Raw genomic sequence first — 16,945 nt, forward strand, 5'->3', positions numbered from 1 at the left:
AACAAATTTAAAAAAAAAAAAAGATTTTTTGATTGTGTGTGTGTGTTTTTTTTTTTGGTAAAATTTTCTCCCAATTTTGGTAGATTATCGAGTGGCAACGGTGGTGATAAATCAATATTAACATAGCATTATTAGTATACCGGAAAAATAGAATGAAAATTCGATAAATAAGATCTGTGCCCTAATTTTAATTTTATAAATCCTAGATTTAAAGCCAGATAGGTCGCAAAAAATTTCCTTATTTTAAAGAACCGGCATCTTTGGCCCGGAATCAATACCAAAATCCTTAAAGGAAGGTCAAAATCTTTGGATCCAAATCACGCTCATTTCACAAAAATAAGTAAATAATTTTCGACAAATTCAAGATTCAATTCAAAATTCACTTATAAAACAAAATTCGTAGTTTGAAGGAACAAATTGGAGTTCAAAATTGCAAAAATGTCAATTTTTTCCTCTTTTTTAGTTATTTTAACGAATGTACCCCAAAAATTATTTAAGTAAAGGAAACTTTCCTAAAACGTAATAATTCCATGAACTAAAATAGAATTAAGTCGGCTTTTGCGAAATATAGGGTTCACTTTTTTTGAGTGTATAATAATAATACCATATTGGGTTACGACAGTCCTTAGTTTTATGTTGTGACAACTAACAAATTTCTTTGGGTGTATTTACTGGCAAGCACTCTCTTTAAATCTAAGCAAAAACTAAAACATCCTGGTCAATTTCGATTTTATATTATTTTTTTTTATTTTAAATATTTTATCATTGATAATTTTCAGTTATTATACATTTTTCTCTAACAAATGAAAGATAATTTTAGAATTCCTTAAGAACTTAAAAAAAAAATTAAATAAAACTATTGCTGGACTTGTGGTTGTTGAGCTTGTTTATTGCCACGTCCTTGTTTGCGACCATGCTTATTGTGATGGGTTTTGGCGGGTCCATTGGGATTCGATTCGGAATGGGATTTCTTCGATTTGGAATGGGATTTGCGGGAACGACCATTTTGTTGTTGTTCACCACCAGCATGTTGACCACCTTTCCTATTTTTACCATGGCGATGATGTTTGCGGCCCTCACGCACTGGTTTATGGTCTAAGGGTAAATCTTCCTTTAGGGGTAAAGGTGATTTTGGGGTATGGTCCGATTTAAGAGCATCCTTCAATTGGTGTTCATGGCCACCAGCGCTTTTCAAAAGCTTTTTATTGTCGCCTGAATGTTTGTTGTGTGTGGATTTCTCTGCTGATATGGTGGAAACAACCAGGCATAGACAGATTGAAATGAAAATGATCTAAAATTGGATGAGGAGAAAAAAGTACATGAGTCCATAGTCAAACAGAAAACAGGGGGAGTTCCATGTGTGAAATTTTTTGTGGAAGGAGAAATAGAACAAATATCAGAATCAATTAATAAATTCTAAAAATATCTGTTGATATTCCCATAAGCTTATTGATGAAGTATGGTTAATTTGAAATGAAATCTATTTCGTTTAATAGGGGAAGCAGTCAGTGGCCTCCAGTGATAAGATAGCAGGGAGCTTATTTATTTTTTTATTTATATGGGATCGAATCCAAACAACGAAGTATTATTGTTGCTGTTTTTGTGGTCTCCTCTAATGCCTTTGATAACCACCAAAATAATTATTTACCAGCAAGATACCACCATCATTGCGTTTTGTTTTTATCAATGAGACCCCATAGTCTTCCTTCTTTCTGGGTCTGTTGAATTCAATTCCATATAAATAAAACAACAACAACAACAAATATCTACATATGGTTTTGCTTAAGTTGCGTAGAATTCATTCCATATGGATTTTCAATATGGTCCGCATTTCGTTTTTTTTTTCATTTTTGCTTCTTTTTCTTTAATGCAAACAAAGTATGTAGTAGTTTTGTTTTATCGTATTCCATTATTACTGCTACAACACACCAACAACAACAACTATAAAGTAGGTGTTGTTGTTTTTGCTGCTGTCCACTTCCTTTGAAATAGTGATTATTTAGTTGTGATCTCTTTCGTATAGGCCCCATCACACACTCCTCTATTCATTACTCATTCCACTACTCTCACAACTTCGTATACTATACTCGTCGTTCGTACACTTACAGTTTTCATGATGTTTTCGATTGAAATCAAATTTCGCCGGAAAACTATAACGATAAAATGCGTCGTCGCGTTTAGTTTATATGCCGTAGACAAATATTAGCTCCGTTCGAGAACACGATAATTTTTGATAATTGTTACAAATTTTTACTGGAAGTCGTTCGTTTACACCAAAACGCCACCAAAAGAGAGCCGGAGAGAGACTACATTTGACAGTTATGAGATAGAGAAATTGCAAGTTTTTGCTAGAGATTTTTTCCCCAGTAAAATCTTGCAAACCATAGCATACGTTGCCAGCTGGTTATTGATAACAAACAAAGTACCAATACAATGTACATGTTCGGCAACTACGATTGGAAGTTAAATATACATGATTCGTTTTTTGTTTTCAATGTTTTAGCAGCTGAAATTTTCAATGTGCAAATAGTTACTGGATACCGTTCGTGTACTTTTCAGCAATTTTAAGCAAAGAGTGTAAAATATACTCTTACTCTCTTGCTAGTTTTTACTGGATATTTTTTACTGGAAAAGTACGCGAACAGACCTATTATCTTTCACTACTGCCGTTACTCGTAGGTACTTTTTTTGTTACTTTTGCCTTATTTGGATGCGCACGATGCGTGTTAACCGTCCGCTGGTTCGTTACAAACTAAATTTGAAAAACCCTTTGCTGTTTATAATGCCTTTTTTATGATTTATCTTTGGAATTGCTTGTATGCTTGGTCAAATATATGTGTGTGAATTTGTGTACGTACGTGTGTGCCTATGTCTGACTCCGCATAGATATTGGCTTTCATTGTTGTTGGTGGTTTTGCGCTACTGGTGCTTTCTTTAGAGTTCATCATATGTGTTGCATATGTGTTTATTAGGGTGGCATTAGGTAAATTTACATACTACAAACTCACATATAGGCTACTGTAGTTGTAGGTGATGGATTAGATTAATGTCACATCAGGTATTAAGAGACATAAATCATTAAATCAATGTTAATGATGGAAAAAATTACGTACTCACACAAATTATCGGTCCATATGTCCCAATTTCAAGTATCATAATCTTCAATGTCATAATCTACAGGTAAACTTTGTTTAGCCATATCTGGGCTTTGTAGCTACCAAATCTTTCACCCAAGGGAGAAGATTGTAAATAGGTACACCCATTGAACAAATATTCAAACGTGCTATTTTACTATATGCTATATCGAGTTGGTCTGTTTGCAATACCATCCGAGCCACCGTGGTGCAATGGTTAGCATGCCCGCCTTGCATGCACAAGGTCGTGGGTTCGATTCCTGCTTCGACCGAACACCAAAAAGTTTCTCAGCAGTGGGTTAGTCAACAGTGGTGGGTCAGCAGTGGATTAGTAATGCTGAGGTGGGATAATCTGAGGGTTTTAAAGCTTCTCTAAGTGGTTTCACTGCAATGTGGAACGCCGTTCGGACTCGGCTATAAAGAGGAGATCCCTTGTCATTGAGCTCAATATGGAATCGGGCAGCACTCAGTGATAAGAGAGAAGTTCAGGCTCACATAGACTGAATAGTCTATGTGAGCCTGATACATCGGGCTGCCACCTAACCTAACCTAACCTAACCTAATACCATCCGATCTACATTCCCAACCACTGCTTATGTCAAGTTTCAAACCGATATCTTATTTCGTATGGAAGTAGGCTTGATTTCAACAGCCAGACAGGCGAGATCGAATCAGAATTTCACCACCACCCAGAGTATAGAAATATACTTTATGGGGTGCGGGACCAATATTACATCTTCTATCTCCACACTTAAAAAAAGTGAATCATACATTTCACTAAAGCCGATTTAATTCTATTTTAGTTCATGGAATTATTACACTCAAAAAAAAGTTTACTAGGATCCAAAGTTATTGACCTTCCTTTAAGGAATTTGGTATTGATTCCAAGCCAAAGATGCGTGTTCTTTAAAATAAGGAAATTTTTTGCGACCTATCTGGCTTTAAATCTAGGATCTATAAAATTAAAATTAGAATAAAGATCTCATTCATCGAATTTTCATTCTATTTTCCGGTACACAGAAAAAATATCACCAAAATATTTCCAATTAAAAAGTTAATTGAAGTTTTTCAATTAATAAATATTTCCAATTAAAAAGTTAATTGAAGTTTTTCAATTAATAAATTAATTGATACAATTAACTTTTTAATCATGATAGAAACATTAAGTTAATTAAGTCAATGATTGAAAAATTTTAATTAAAAAATTAATTGATACAATTTACTTTTTAATCAAGTTCGGAAGACTAAGTCAGTTAAAAAAGTGATGAACATTTTTTTTAAATTTTTAATTAAAATTTTTTTCAAACAATCAATTGTTAATCCATATAAAAATTCTAAGCCAATTCAAAATGTAATTGAAAATAGTTACCTTTTTTAATTAATAAATTAATTGAGCTTTGCAATCAACATCAATTAAATTTTTAATTGAATCAATTAAAAAATTAATTGCAATTTGGTAATGAAATCAATTAATTTTTTAATCAAGAATTTTTTCTATGCCCAATTAAAACTCTGATTGATACTATCATTTTCTTGATTGAAGACATTTCAATTAAAAAATTAATTGGATCAATTAATTTCGTGATTGAATCAGAAAAAAATTTTTTTTGTGTGTATACTAATAAACATATTCACGTAAAAACAAATGCCAGTATAAAAATCCAAATTATGACGGATACTTCGAAGTAAAACATATTTTCTTAATTCCAAAAAAACATCAAACCAAAGATGCTAAATCCTCAAAATAAGTTTTAGACTATATTTGAAGTGTTTTAATCTGAAGATTCTATACTTCAGTTAATTTAAAGATAATTTCTTTAAATAAAAAATGTGTTTCTTCACTTTAGTTTAAAGTTTAAAGACATGCAACTTTAACGAAGGGATGCAAATTTTCAAAATGTATTTCCTAAATTTAATCAAAAAATTTTTTTGAAGAAAAGACGAAATATTTAATAAATAAAAATTAATCATACAGATCTCGAGCTCGTTTTTATCAACAATTATCAATTGGAAAATTTTGAAGAAAAGATTATAAACTTTAATTGAATTAAAATTACATTGTTTTAAAGTAATTTGTGCTTAATAGTGTAAATTGTGCATCCTAAAATTGAGGTTGCGTAATCTTTAATATCACGTCAAAAATTTTTTTCAATGTAAGTTTTAAGAAAGTTTCCATCACTTTAATAATTTTTTCAATCTACGAAATTTTCTTCAATAAGTGAAAAATAATAATTTTGTCCAATAAGTGTTCTTCAACTTGTCGAAAATTATTTACTTATTCTTGTGAAATCGCCGTGGCACACGCAGAGAAGAAACATGATTGTAACAATCATATCCGAAGAGCAAAATAATATGATAGGAGCTATTTTTGCGGCGACCATGTAACATTTTCACCTGCAACCATGTTGGCTCAGTGAACATGGTTCTAAGAAAAATAAAATTGTCCTCATCTAAAATGTTATTATATTGATAAAAAAGAATTTTGTTTCCATTAAAAGACAATGGTCACGATCTAAAATGTTATGGTGTACGTCAAAAATGTTTTCCTTCCAGTTAAAAGAACATGGTCACAACCTAAAATGTTTTGATCTTTAAGAATAAACTTTTTTCGTCGTCGAAAAAGGACGCCACTTGATAAAAGAAAACACAAGATTAAATTTATTTATTTGTTTTTTTTTTTATTTATAAACTAATTCATTGTTTATTTGTATTTATAATGTCGAGCAAGCACACATCACATATTTTTACACACTCTATTTTGGTTCAATTTCAACAATAAATAATCATTCCATATTTACTTCGTACCCATCAAATGTACCAACGCAGACATCATGTAACTGCAAATAAAAATAAATTATACCATATGTCAAAATGCAGAACAAAAAACAGGAACATTTTTTTCAATTACGCTTTCCTTTTTGTGTTCACATAAAACCACGTGCCACTTCTGAATAAATAAATTAACACAAAACACAGTAATTCCGTATTCTCCGTCCATTCCAAGAAACAATCAACACCATACTGACGCGCAAAATGAAAATCGTTTGTACCTGCTCAATGTTTTTATAAAATTCTTTTCGTTGCAAAAAAGTTAAAAAATTAAATGGTCACGAAAACAATATACATGGTCTTTATGGCCATGTAATGGTTCTAGACATGTCTATATGTAACCTATAAAAATACTTTTTTCACTGCAAAAAGTAAAAAAATTGAATGGTCAGGTACATGATTTTTCCGACCATGTAATGGTCTCAAATTCTATCATTTAAATAATAGAACAATTATTTTTACATAGACAAAATACATGCGGCAACCATGTCCAAACATGGTTTTTCTGTGCGTGCATCTGCGTTTCTAATACAGTTTAGTTAACATTTTCTAAAATTCATCAAATTTTGCTTTCAATGTCTTCAATGTCTTCTCAGTGCAGTATTTATACCCTGCTCCACACTGTGGAACAGGGTATTATAAGTTAGTGCATATGTTTGCAACACCCAGAAGGAGACGAGATAGACACATGGTGTCTTTGGCAAAAATGCTAAAGGTGGGCTCCTGAGTCGATATAGCTATGTCCGTCTGTCCGTGAACACATTTTTGTAATCAAAGTCTAGTTCGCAGTTTTAGTCCAATCGACTTCAAATTTGGCACAAGTATGTGTTTTGGCTCAGAATAGATCCCTATTGATTTTGGAAGAAATCGGTTCATATCTAGATATAGCTCCCATATATATATTTCGCCCGATATGGACTTATATGGCCCCAGAAGCCAGAGCTAATTTACTTAAAATTTTGCACAAGAAGAACAATTAGTACTATAGTCAAGTGTGCCAAATTTAAATCTGAAATCGGTTCAGATTTAGATATAGCTCCCATATATAGCTTTCGCCCGATTTACACTCATATGGCCACAGAGGCCAATTTTTTGGTCCGATTTAATTGAAATTTTGCACAGGGAGTAGAATTAGCATTGTTGCTATGCGTGCCAAATTTGGTTCAGATTTAGATATAGCTCCCATATATAGCTTTCGCCCGATTTACACTCATATGACCACAGAGGCCAATTTTTAACTCCGATTTAGTTGAAATTTTGTACAGGGAGTAGAATTAGCATTGTTGCTATGCGTGCCAAATTTGGTTGAAATCGGTTCAGATTTAGATATAGCTCCCATATATATGTTTTTCTGATTTCGACAAAAATGGTCAAAATACCAAAAATACCTTGTAAAATCGCCACTGCTTAGTCGAAAAGTTGTAAAAATGACTCTAATTTTCCTAAACTTCTAATAAATATATATCGAGCGATAAATCATAAATAAACTTTTTCGAAGTTTCCTTAAAATTGCTTCAGATTTAAACGTTTCCCATATTTTTTTTACTAACATTGTGTTCCACCCTTGTGCATTAGCCGACTTAAATTTTGAGTCTATAGATTTTGTAGAAGTCTATCAAATTCTTCCAGATCGAGTGATATTTAAATGTACATATTTGGGACAAACCTTTATATATAGCACCCAACACATTTGACGGATGTGATATGGTATCGAAAATTTAGATCTACAAAGTGGTGCAGGGTATAATATAGTCGGCCCCGCCCGACTTTAGACTTTCCTTACTTGTTTAAATATAGCAAAAGTAGCAGAATTCAAATCGAAAATGGTTACACTCAAAAAAAGTGACTAAAGTCACTAAAGCCAATTTACCTTTTTTAGTTCCTGGAATTATTATGTTTAGAGAAAGTTTCCTTTAACATAATTTAATATTTCTTCACGTACGTTAGTTATATGAACTAAAAAACGGGAACAAATTATACACAAATGAAGGATAAAGATTTACTAAATCCGCACTTAGAAGACAATTGGCCTTAAACTGCGAGCTGTATTTTGAACAAAAAAATACATCAACACCCAGATCACACATCGCCAAGTCAAATTAGTCTAAGAACTTCTGCGACATCTAACATATCTTTCCGTGAAAGAAAATTTTGTGTGACTAAGGTCAACTTGCCTTTAATAATTCAGAAAAATATTTTTTTTTGACTCTTTTATCTTGAGTACAAAGCAAAACGATGTTCAAAAATAGGAGATGTCTTTCAACACTTTCTTTTATACTTGAAGTCGAGTCTGAATTTATACATTTATTTTATCGTTAGGTTAGGTTAGGTGGCAGCCCGATGTATCTGGCTCACTTAGACTATTCAGTCCATTGTGATACCACATTGGTGAACTTCTCTCATTTTTTTTTCGTTAACACCTTTTGAATAGGCTTTGAGAGTTCAGGAAGAACTCTCAACGGACATCGCTAAATAGACTCAGAATTTAATTCTAAAACAATAACGATAACATGAGTCTCAGACTGGTCCTTTCTGGGCGTTACCTGCACCACAGCAGTAGTGAAGGGTATAAAAACAAGGGTATGTTTTATCGGCATCATGTTATGTTAATATGTTGAATTTTTTTCTGAAATGCGATTTGGCATTGACAACTTTATTTTCTCGCGAGATTAATACCACCCTTATACATGATGGGATATCTGCAGCTTTATGGCTTGTGCTCTTTTCGATGTTTGTTTTTTGTTGTAATTTCTTTTACGAGTTTAAATGATAAATATTTTTTGTTTACACATTTTTGTCGCTGCCACTGTCGATAGTTTATTATTGCTGAATATATTTCTATTGATATTATATATCGTTTCGTATGTTTCTTTTAGTTGGATGGGCTACTACTGCACCACATATTGTGATCGTTAGCGATAACACATTAATTGAGTTCGTGCAATCCATGCATTTGAGAGTTTTTCCCAAAATTAAACAACAAAAATATTGATCTCACAAAAGTGTCCCATTCCTATGAAATATGCCTTTTTTACCTTTCGTCAAGATATATTCGTTGGTCTTGTCTTATTAGGCAGGCTTTATTTTATGATAGGAGAAACATGGGCTATACGTATGTAAACTACGCTTTAAGTAAACATATGCTCATATTTGTTCAGGTAGCAGGTAACAGAGATTAACGATGGTAACATATATTCCGTCTGAACTAAAATCCTTTACTTAATTCTCATAAGACCCGTTTGGCACAACAATATAATCAGCACAAAACTGTCTTATCGGCTGGTAATAATGATAATTTGGAAAAACTATGAATCAAGTTTTACATGACGTAGGACGAAAACTAAAATAGCCGATAACAACGCCTTATGGGACCTCAAGAAAAACTGGTTTCGTTAATGCAAAGATTTTGACCTCACCTAAGGATTTCGAACCACTTCTTTAAAATAAAGACATTTTTTAGTGAGATATCTATCTTTAACTCTACGCTCTATAATATTAAACCATGGATAAAGACCTCACGATATACAATGCGGCTGATGCAATCAACTTCAGCTTGTTGTTATCACTTCTAAACCGCTCGTCTGACAGCTGACCGATTTATTACAGTGACAGTTAGGTTAGGTATAGTGGCATTTCAGGCTCACTTAGTATATTCAGTTGATTGTGATACCACAGTGGTGAACTTCTCTCGTATCACTAAGTGCTGCCCTATTCTATGTGTAGCTCAATGACAAGGGACCTACTTTTTTATAGCCGAGTCCGAACGGCGTTCCACACTTTAGATAAGTTTTTGAAACACTCTGAAATGTCCCCAACATTACTGAGAGGGATAATACACCGCTGAAAAACTTTTTGGTGATTTGTCGAAACTGCGGTTGAACCCACGACCTTATGTATGCAAGGCGGGCACAATCTGAAAAAGGCAATTGGGGTTAATTTTCATTTGCAATATTGGGGTTTAGTTGAAAAGAGGATTCAGGTTGACCAGCCAGCATTCGTCTTATTGTGCACTCTTACTTCTTTTTTCCATCGTACCCTTCTTTTATTTCTGGAACTCTGCGTCTTAACGAACTCCCTTATTTGTTTCCAGTCCTACTTTACAAGCTGAACCAGATCCCGAAACAAGTCTTTGCCGATATGGTTAACTCTTTGCCTAGTAAAGGCAAGGCAGTGAGAAAGCTTGTTCCAAGGTCTGATCATTCTCAAAACACGCCCTATGTATATCATCCTCTGCTGCTCCTATTCGGCGCAGATGTGTGTAGATTTTGAAAAATATTCTTCTCCAACTAAGATGTACTTCAATTTTTATAAATAAATTGTTTGACAAATTTTTCCACAAAAAAAATTGACAAAATTTGTTAGAGAAATAAATCTTTGACAAAATTTTCCACAAAAAAAAATTAACAAAATTTTCTAGAGAAATACAATTTTGACAAAATTTTCTAGAGTAATAACATTTTATCAAAAATTTCTAAAGAAATAAAATTTTATAAAAATAAATTTTGACAAAATTTTCTAGAGAAATAAAATTTTACAGACAAAAGTTTCTAAAGAGGCAAATTTTGATAAAATTTTCTATAGAGTTAAATTTTATTCGGTTTGTTTGTTATTGTTGGCTTCTCTTCAATCGTAATTGTTGTTTTTGTTGTATGCAAGCATATGCTTGCAAATTTGTTTAGGTAGTAGCCGACTATCAAACCCTTTTTCGGAAGGTTCAAGTGTAATTCACTTTGGGTTGAGTGAATTACCCGAATTTATTCTGATAATTGGTTGATAGTTTTGCTGCAAGTAGAGGATGCTGATGAGGAATGTGATAATTCCGAAACAGCTGTACATCCAACCATCTTGCAGTCTATAGGGCTTTGCCCAAATAAATTTGACAAGCATAGTTTTCCTCTTTTGGTTAAGCTACACTTGTAGTTTAGTCAATGCATGGCTTTAAGCTGAGATCAAAAACAACAATAACGAGTTAAATTTTATAAAAATTTCCTAGAGAAATAAAATTTTGACAAAATTTTCTATAGAAGTAAATTTTGACAAAATTTTCTAGAGAAATAAAATGTTTACAAAATTTTCTATAGAAATAAATTATGACAAAAGTTTCTATAGAAATAAATTTTGACAAAAGTTTCTAGAGAAATACATTTTGACAAAATTTTCTACAGATATAAATTTTGACAAAAGTTTCTAGAGAAATAAATTTTGACAAAGGTTTCTAGAGAAATAAAATGTTGGCAAAATTTTGATCAAAAACTTTAAATTAAAATTTCTCAGCAAAAACTCCCATTACCAGGTATGAGTACAAGTATGCCTGCGCCAAATAGGTAACAACTTCTTCGTACATATATCAGCAGTAATACTTTTACATGGGCATGATATTGGAGGAAAGTACTTCTGTGCAAGCATACCAGCAGTCGAAAAATAAGTACTTCGTCGCAAGCATACCAGCTCCCCAAAAATAATAGGTTTACCATAAATAGAATCACAAAGAGCGAGTGAGTTGCTGCTCTTATATCTATCTATAGATTTTATTCTCTCTATATTTAATACGAATAAATAAAAAAAAAAAATTAAAAATATAGTCTCAGCAGGATTCGAACCCGGACTTCAATATATGATTTGAATTACTGGTATCAATAAAAGTAATCACTTTTGGTCTACACGGGTAAGTTATTATTTGTAAATCCCAGGTAATACTACAAGTAGTAAGATTTTGATTACCGGGATTACTGGAAGAATCACTAGTGCTTACTCAGTTTTTGCTGAGTTTTTTAATTCGGTAGAATTTTGGTAAAATTTTCTTCAAATTTTGGTAGATTATTTTTGGCAACTGTGGTCCAAACTCTTATCGTTAGTTCATTTGCGTTTCCGTTTCTTCTTATTCCGGTATGTCCCGGTAATCATATGATGAGGATGCTATCGTATTCCGAGTATTTGTTGATTATCCTTTTGCATTATAATACGGTACGTGATCGAACCGTAATGTCTGCCATTGCCCTCATGTGAAAATTTTCACGTTTTGTGGCCTCGTCTCCTTTTCGACCCATTTAATACACGCAGACATGGAATATGATCACCCCCAAAATGTTTTAAGAGCAGGATAGAAGCTCTGTTTAACGAATATCCCATTTAGCGAAAATCCAATTTAACGAACGTCCAAATTCCTAACATTGAGTATTCTAAATAACGAACAAAATTTACGTTCGATTTAACGAAAACGCTTTTAATCTTAAGAAAATTGACAACTAAAAACCAGCAATATTTCACGATTGTGAGAGTGGCTTAAGGGCTTCGGAAATGCCCACAAAGTACGGCATTCCCAAGATATTTAAATTCCATCAAATGTTTGGAAACACAAATTCAATGGCCGGATAACTAGGTAAACTTAGGTTAGATAGAGAGACAGCTTCGCTACGGAAAATGGATATACCCCAGAACCGGTACAGGACTACTCCCTGATGTGAATGAACCAGTCCCAGACCTGGTCGAAACGTATGGACGGGACCGATCATTTTAACACGGGTTTGTCATTGACGGCGTACATTTACACTGTAGGACACGGCTTGAGCTCATTCCAAAGGACATGACCTACACCCTCACAAAAAATCGCTTCTGTAACATATACTCCCAAACATATTTTGCTTCAAGCATATACATTTTTGGGTATTGCCCAAACATTTATATGTTTGATCTCTTCCAATATATAATATGTTTGAAAGCATATTGGTCTAAACAATATATGTTTGGGTAGTCTAAGTTCCAAACATTTTGTATTTTTGCATCCAAATTCAATAATGTTGTCTTCCAAAAAACAATATGTTATTATGTGAACATATAATATGTTTGGAAGCATTTTGCACCCAAAAATATTATATGCTTAAAAAAAATTCTCCCAAACAATATTGTGCTCAAAATTTTATTTATTTATTTATATATTTACAATCATAATGAATTATGAAAATAAACAGGTAATATAGGTGCTAACAACATAGGTTTTCGACCTGAATGCTCAAAATTTTGTTTCTGCCTAATTGTATATTCCCCCACATCTTTCTCACTTCCACGAGATTTTTTAGTTCTTAGCACCTTTTTCTGTAATACAAACATTGTAGAAGAAATTATTCAATTTTATGATTTTTTTTTATTTTAAATTTACCTTTTGCCGGACGGGGATTCGAACAGCGGACCACACAGTTTGTAAGGATCAAAGAAGTAGCTGATCAATTGCCCAAGGAAAAATAAAATGTTAATTTTGTAATAACAAGCAACAACCACCAACTTAGTTCAATATCGCTCCCTGTTAAATAGCGCTCCAAGCTACTAAACACATATATGTTTATAGGCTATTTCTAAATTAATATATGTTTGCATCCAAGCATATTATATTTACAAACATTTTATGTCCCAAACATAATATGTTCTAACATATTAACATATATGTCCCAAACATGTTATGCTAGTTTATGAACATTATATGCTTGCACTCAAAAATATTGTGTTTAAAAATTTGTGTTCCAAACATATAATGTTTATAGCCAAACATATGAAAAACAGTCTTTTTCATCCGTGTAGGAGAACTTAGTAGGACTAGACAGGTCCTCATTAACCAGTCTGGGACAAACTCTTATTTTGCGCATCCCAATTGCACAAGGAAGGAAAAAAATTGGAATATGCTGACCCATTGGTAAACGTCTAGATCCAATAAGATTTTAAAATCAATAGAGAATATAAATCAATAAATTATATGCAAATCTAAAACCTGCGACAAACTGGAGCACTGGTACTAGTCCTGTGATAGGTGGTAATATGCACCAAATTTTCGTAGGATCGCCAGTTGGGCAGGTGGTGAATTTTTCTCTTATTAATGAGTGCTACCCGATTGTATATTTATCTCAATGACAAAGAACCTCCTTCTTATAGCTGAAGAGAAACTATGAAATGCACAGGAATATCAGCATAATTACATAGAGGGATAAATTACCGCTGAAAAACTTTCTTGGTGTTCGGCCGAAACTGTAATCTAGCGTTGAGAGTACATCTATGCCGACAGGAGCAGCAGAGTAATAGTGTAATAGTTATGCCTGGCCCATCTTGAAACTGGGGACTGGAAACAAATCAGGGAATTCGTCTAAGAAGGTATTTTCATGGGTGTATACAGGCTCTCCTGAGACAGCGAATCTTGGATCCTCTTTTCAACCTAACCTAACCTAGATATGTATATCAAGCTCATCTGTTTTTAAGGATTATTTAAAGTAATATTTTTTTAAATGCCTGTGTAGTTTAATTTTGCCACATGCTTCTGAATTTTTACTCATCTGGAAAAAAAACTACGATTTTCAATAAAAGTTAACATTTAATATTCCCGTTCGATTTAACGAATATTTCTAAATAAAGAAAGGGCCTGACAATATATCGTTCGTTAAACCGAGCTTCAACTGTACATACATTTCGAAAAAATTTCATGGAACATGTTCACCGCCCACAAAAAAATTTGATCTTAATGCATGTTTTGGGGTGATCGTACTCATTGTCTGGGTACATATTCCTTCATAACACAAACTTCTGCCTAATGCTCTTTATTTTAGAAAATTTTAAAAACGCCGATATCACAAAAAAAAGAATTAAATATTTTTCGACAAATTCAAGAAAATTTATTAGACAAAATTATTTTTTTTCACTTGATAAAGAAGTTTAGAGGATTTTTTTGGTTTAACGTAAATGTAATGGAAAAATGTAAATCTCGAAATTCGGGAAATCCATAAGGATTATGATCCATCTTGCCTTAGAATATAGTTAGTGTCTGTTACCTTTAGTTAAGTAGCCTGAACCCATGAGCATATAATCACGCTATGCCTAATCTAAATACGTGTTTGGAGTAGCTTCAAATATCGATCGTAAAATAATAGTATATACCTAATAAGATTTACTGATACATGTCCCATACATGGACGATAAAAAGGCCGTACTTCATAGAAATGGAACGGATCTAATAGATCGTTTTTGTTTGATATTGTGGAAAACTCTCACATAATATATGGTTTATACGAACTTCATTAATGTGTTATCACAAGCGATCGCAATATGTGGTAGTACTAGGCCAAATTATAAAAAAAAAACACAAAACGTAATATAATCTCAACAACAAAATATTCAGCAATAATAAGAAATATTGACAGGGGCCGCGACGAAAATTTGTAAACAAAAAATATTTATCATTTAAACTCGTAAAAGAAATTACAACAAAAACAAACATAACACAAGCCAATGTATCGCTGATATCCCATAATGTATTAGGGTGGTACCAGTAAATAATCACAGCCAAAATAGAATCTTACATACAGATAGCAACGCGATTGGATTCTGCTTCATACTAACAAACATCTAAATATGTTATGTATCAGCGAAAAATAGTTATTTATAATTTATATTAAACTCAAACCTATTCATATCTTATCTACGGGATTTCTCATGGCAATCATAATAATTAAGAGGCAATTTTTATCAAACGCCCTGCCTTCTCACACATTGTTAGACAAACGTCATAATATTGAACTTCTACATATATGAAGGTTTGCTAAGCAAAAATGTGATAAACGTTTGGTCAAATTTAAATATACATTTTGTCAAAATTTTATTTCTATAGAAAACTTTAACAAAGTTTTATTTCTATAGAAAATTTTGTTAAGATTTTTTTTATAGAAAATTTTGTCAAAATTTTATTTCTATAGAAAATTTTGTCAAAATTTTATTTCTATAGAAAATTTTGTCACAATTTTTTTTTTCTATTGTAAAAATTTTATTTCTATCGAAAATTCTGTCAAAATTTTATTTCTACACGGATGAAAAAGACTGTTTTTCATATGTTTGGCTATAAACATTATATGTTTGGAACACAAATTTTTAAACACAATATTTTTGAGTGCAAGCATATAATGTTCATAAACTAGCATAACATGTTTGGGACATATATGTTAATATGTTAGAACATATTATGTTTAGGACATAAAATGTTTGTAAATATAATATGCTTGGATGCAAACATATATTAATTTAGAAATAGCCTATAAACATATATGTGTTTAGTAGCTTGGAGCGCTATTTAACAGGGAGCGATATTGAATTAAGTTGGTGGTTGTTGCTTGTTATTACAAAATTAACATTTTATTTTTCCTTGGGCAATTGATCAGCTACTTCTTTGATCCTTACAAACTGTGTGGTCCGCTGTTCGAATCCCCGTCCGGCAATAGGTAAAATTAAAATAAAAAAAGTCATAAAATTGAATACTTTCTTCTACAATGTTTGTATTACAGAAAAAGGTGCTAAGAACTAAAAACATTCAGGTCGAAAACCTATGTTGTTAGCACCCATATTACCTGTTTATTTTCATAATTCATTATGATTGTAAATATATAAATAAATAAATAAAATTTTGAGCACAATATTGTTTGGAAGAATTTTTTTTTAAGCATATAATATTTTTGGGTGCAAAATGCTTCCAAACATATTATATGGTCACATAATAACATATTGTTTTTTGGAAGACAACATTATTGAATTTGGATGCAAAAATACAAAATGTTTGGAACTTAGACTACCCAAACATATATTGTTTAGACCAATATGCTTTCAAACATATTATATATTGGTAGAGATCAAACATATAAATGTTTGGGCAATACCCAAAAATGTATATGCTTGAAGCAAAATATGTTTGGGAGTATATGTTACAGAAGCGATTTTTTGTGAGCGTGTAGAGAAAATGTTATCAAAATTTTTACTTCTATGGAAATTTTTGTCAAAATTTTTACTTCTACGGGAAATGTTGCCAAAATTATTACTTTTATTTCTATAGAAAATTTTGTCAAAATGTTATTTCTATAGAAAATGTTGTCAAGATTTTATTTCAGGAGAAAATTTGGTCAAAATTTTATTTCTATACACATTTTTGTCACCATTTTATTTCTATAGAAAATTTTGTCAAA

The 16,945-nt window shown here is 32.1% G+C and overlaps 1 protein-coding gene across 1 annotated transcript; it reads right to left on the bottom strand.

Moving 5' to 3' along the window:
* Window positions 1-722: 722 nt before the first annotated feature.
* LOC142240549 (uncharacterized) lies at window positions 723-2,754 on the bottom strand. The gene is made up of 3 exons (XM_075312247.1): window positions 2,649-2,754; window positions 2,107-2,200; window positions 723-1,291 (listed from the first exon to the last, which is right to left on the bottom strand). The coding sequence occupies exons 2-3, from the start codon at window positions 2,113-2,115 to the stop codon at window positions 857-859; spliced, it is 444 nt and encodes a 147-aa protein (XP_075168362.1). The 5' UTR covers window positions 2,116-2,200; window positions 2,649-2,754; the 3' UTR covers window positions 723-856.
* Between the last annotated feature and the right edge of the window lie 14,191 nt (window positions 2,755-16,945).

This window comes from Haematobia irritans, chromosome 5 (genome assembly GCF_050003625.1).
Source record: "Haematobia irritans isolate KBUSLIRL chromosome 5, ASM5000362v1, whole genome shotgun sequence".
NCBI lineage: Eukaryota > Metazoa > Arthropoda > Insecta > Diptera > Muscidae > Haematobia > Haematobia irritans.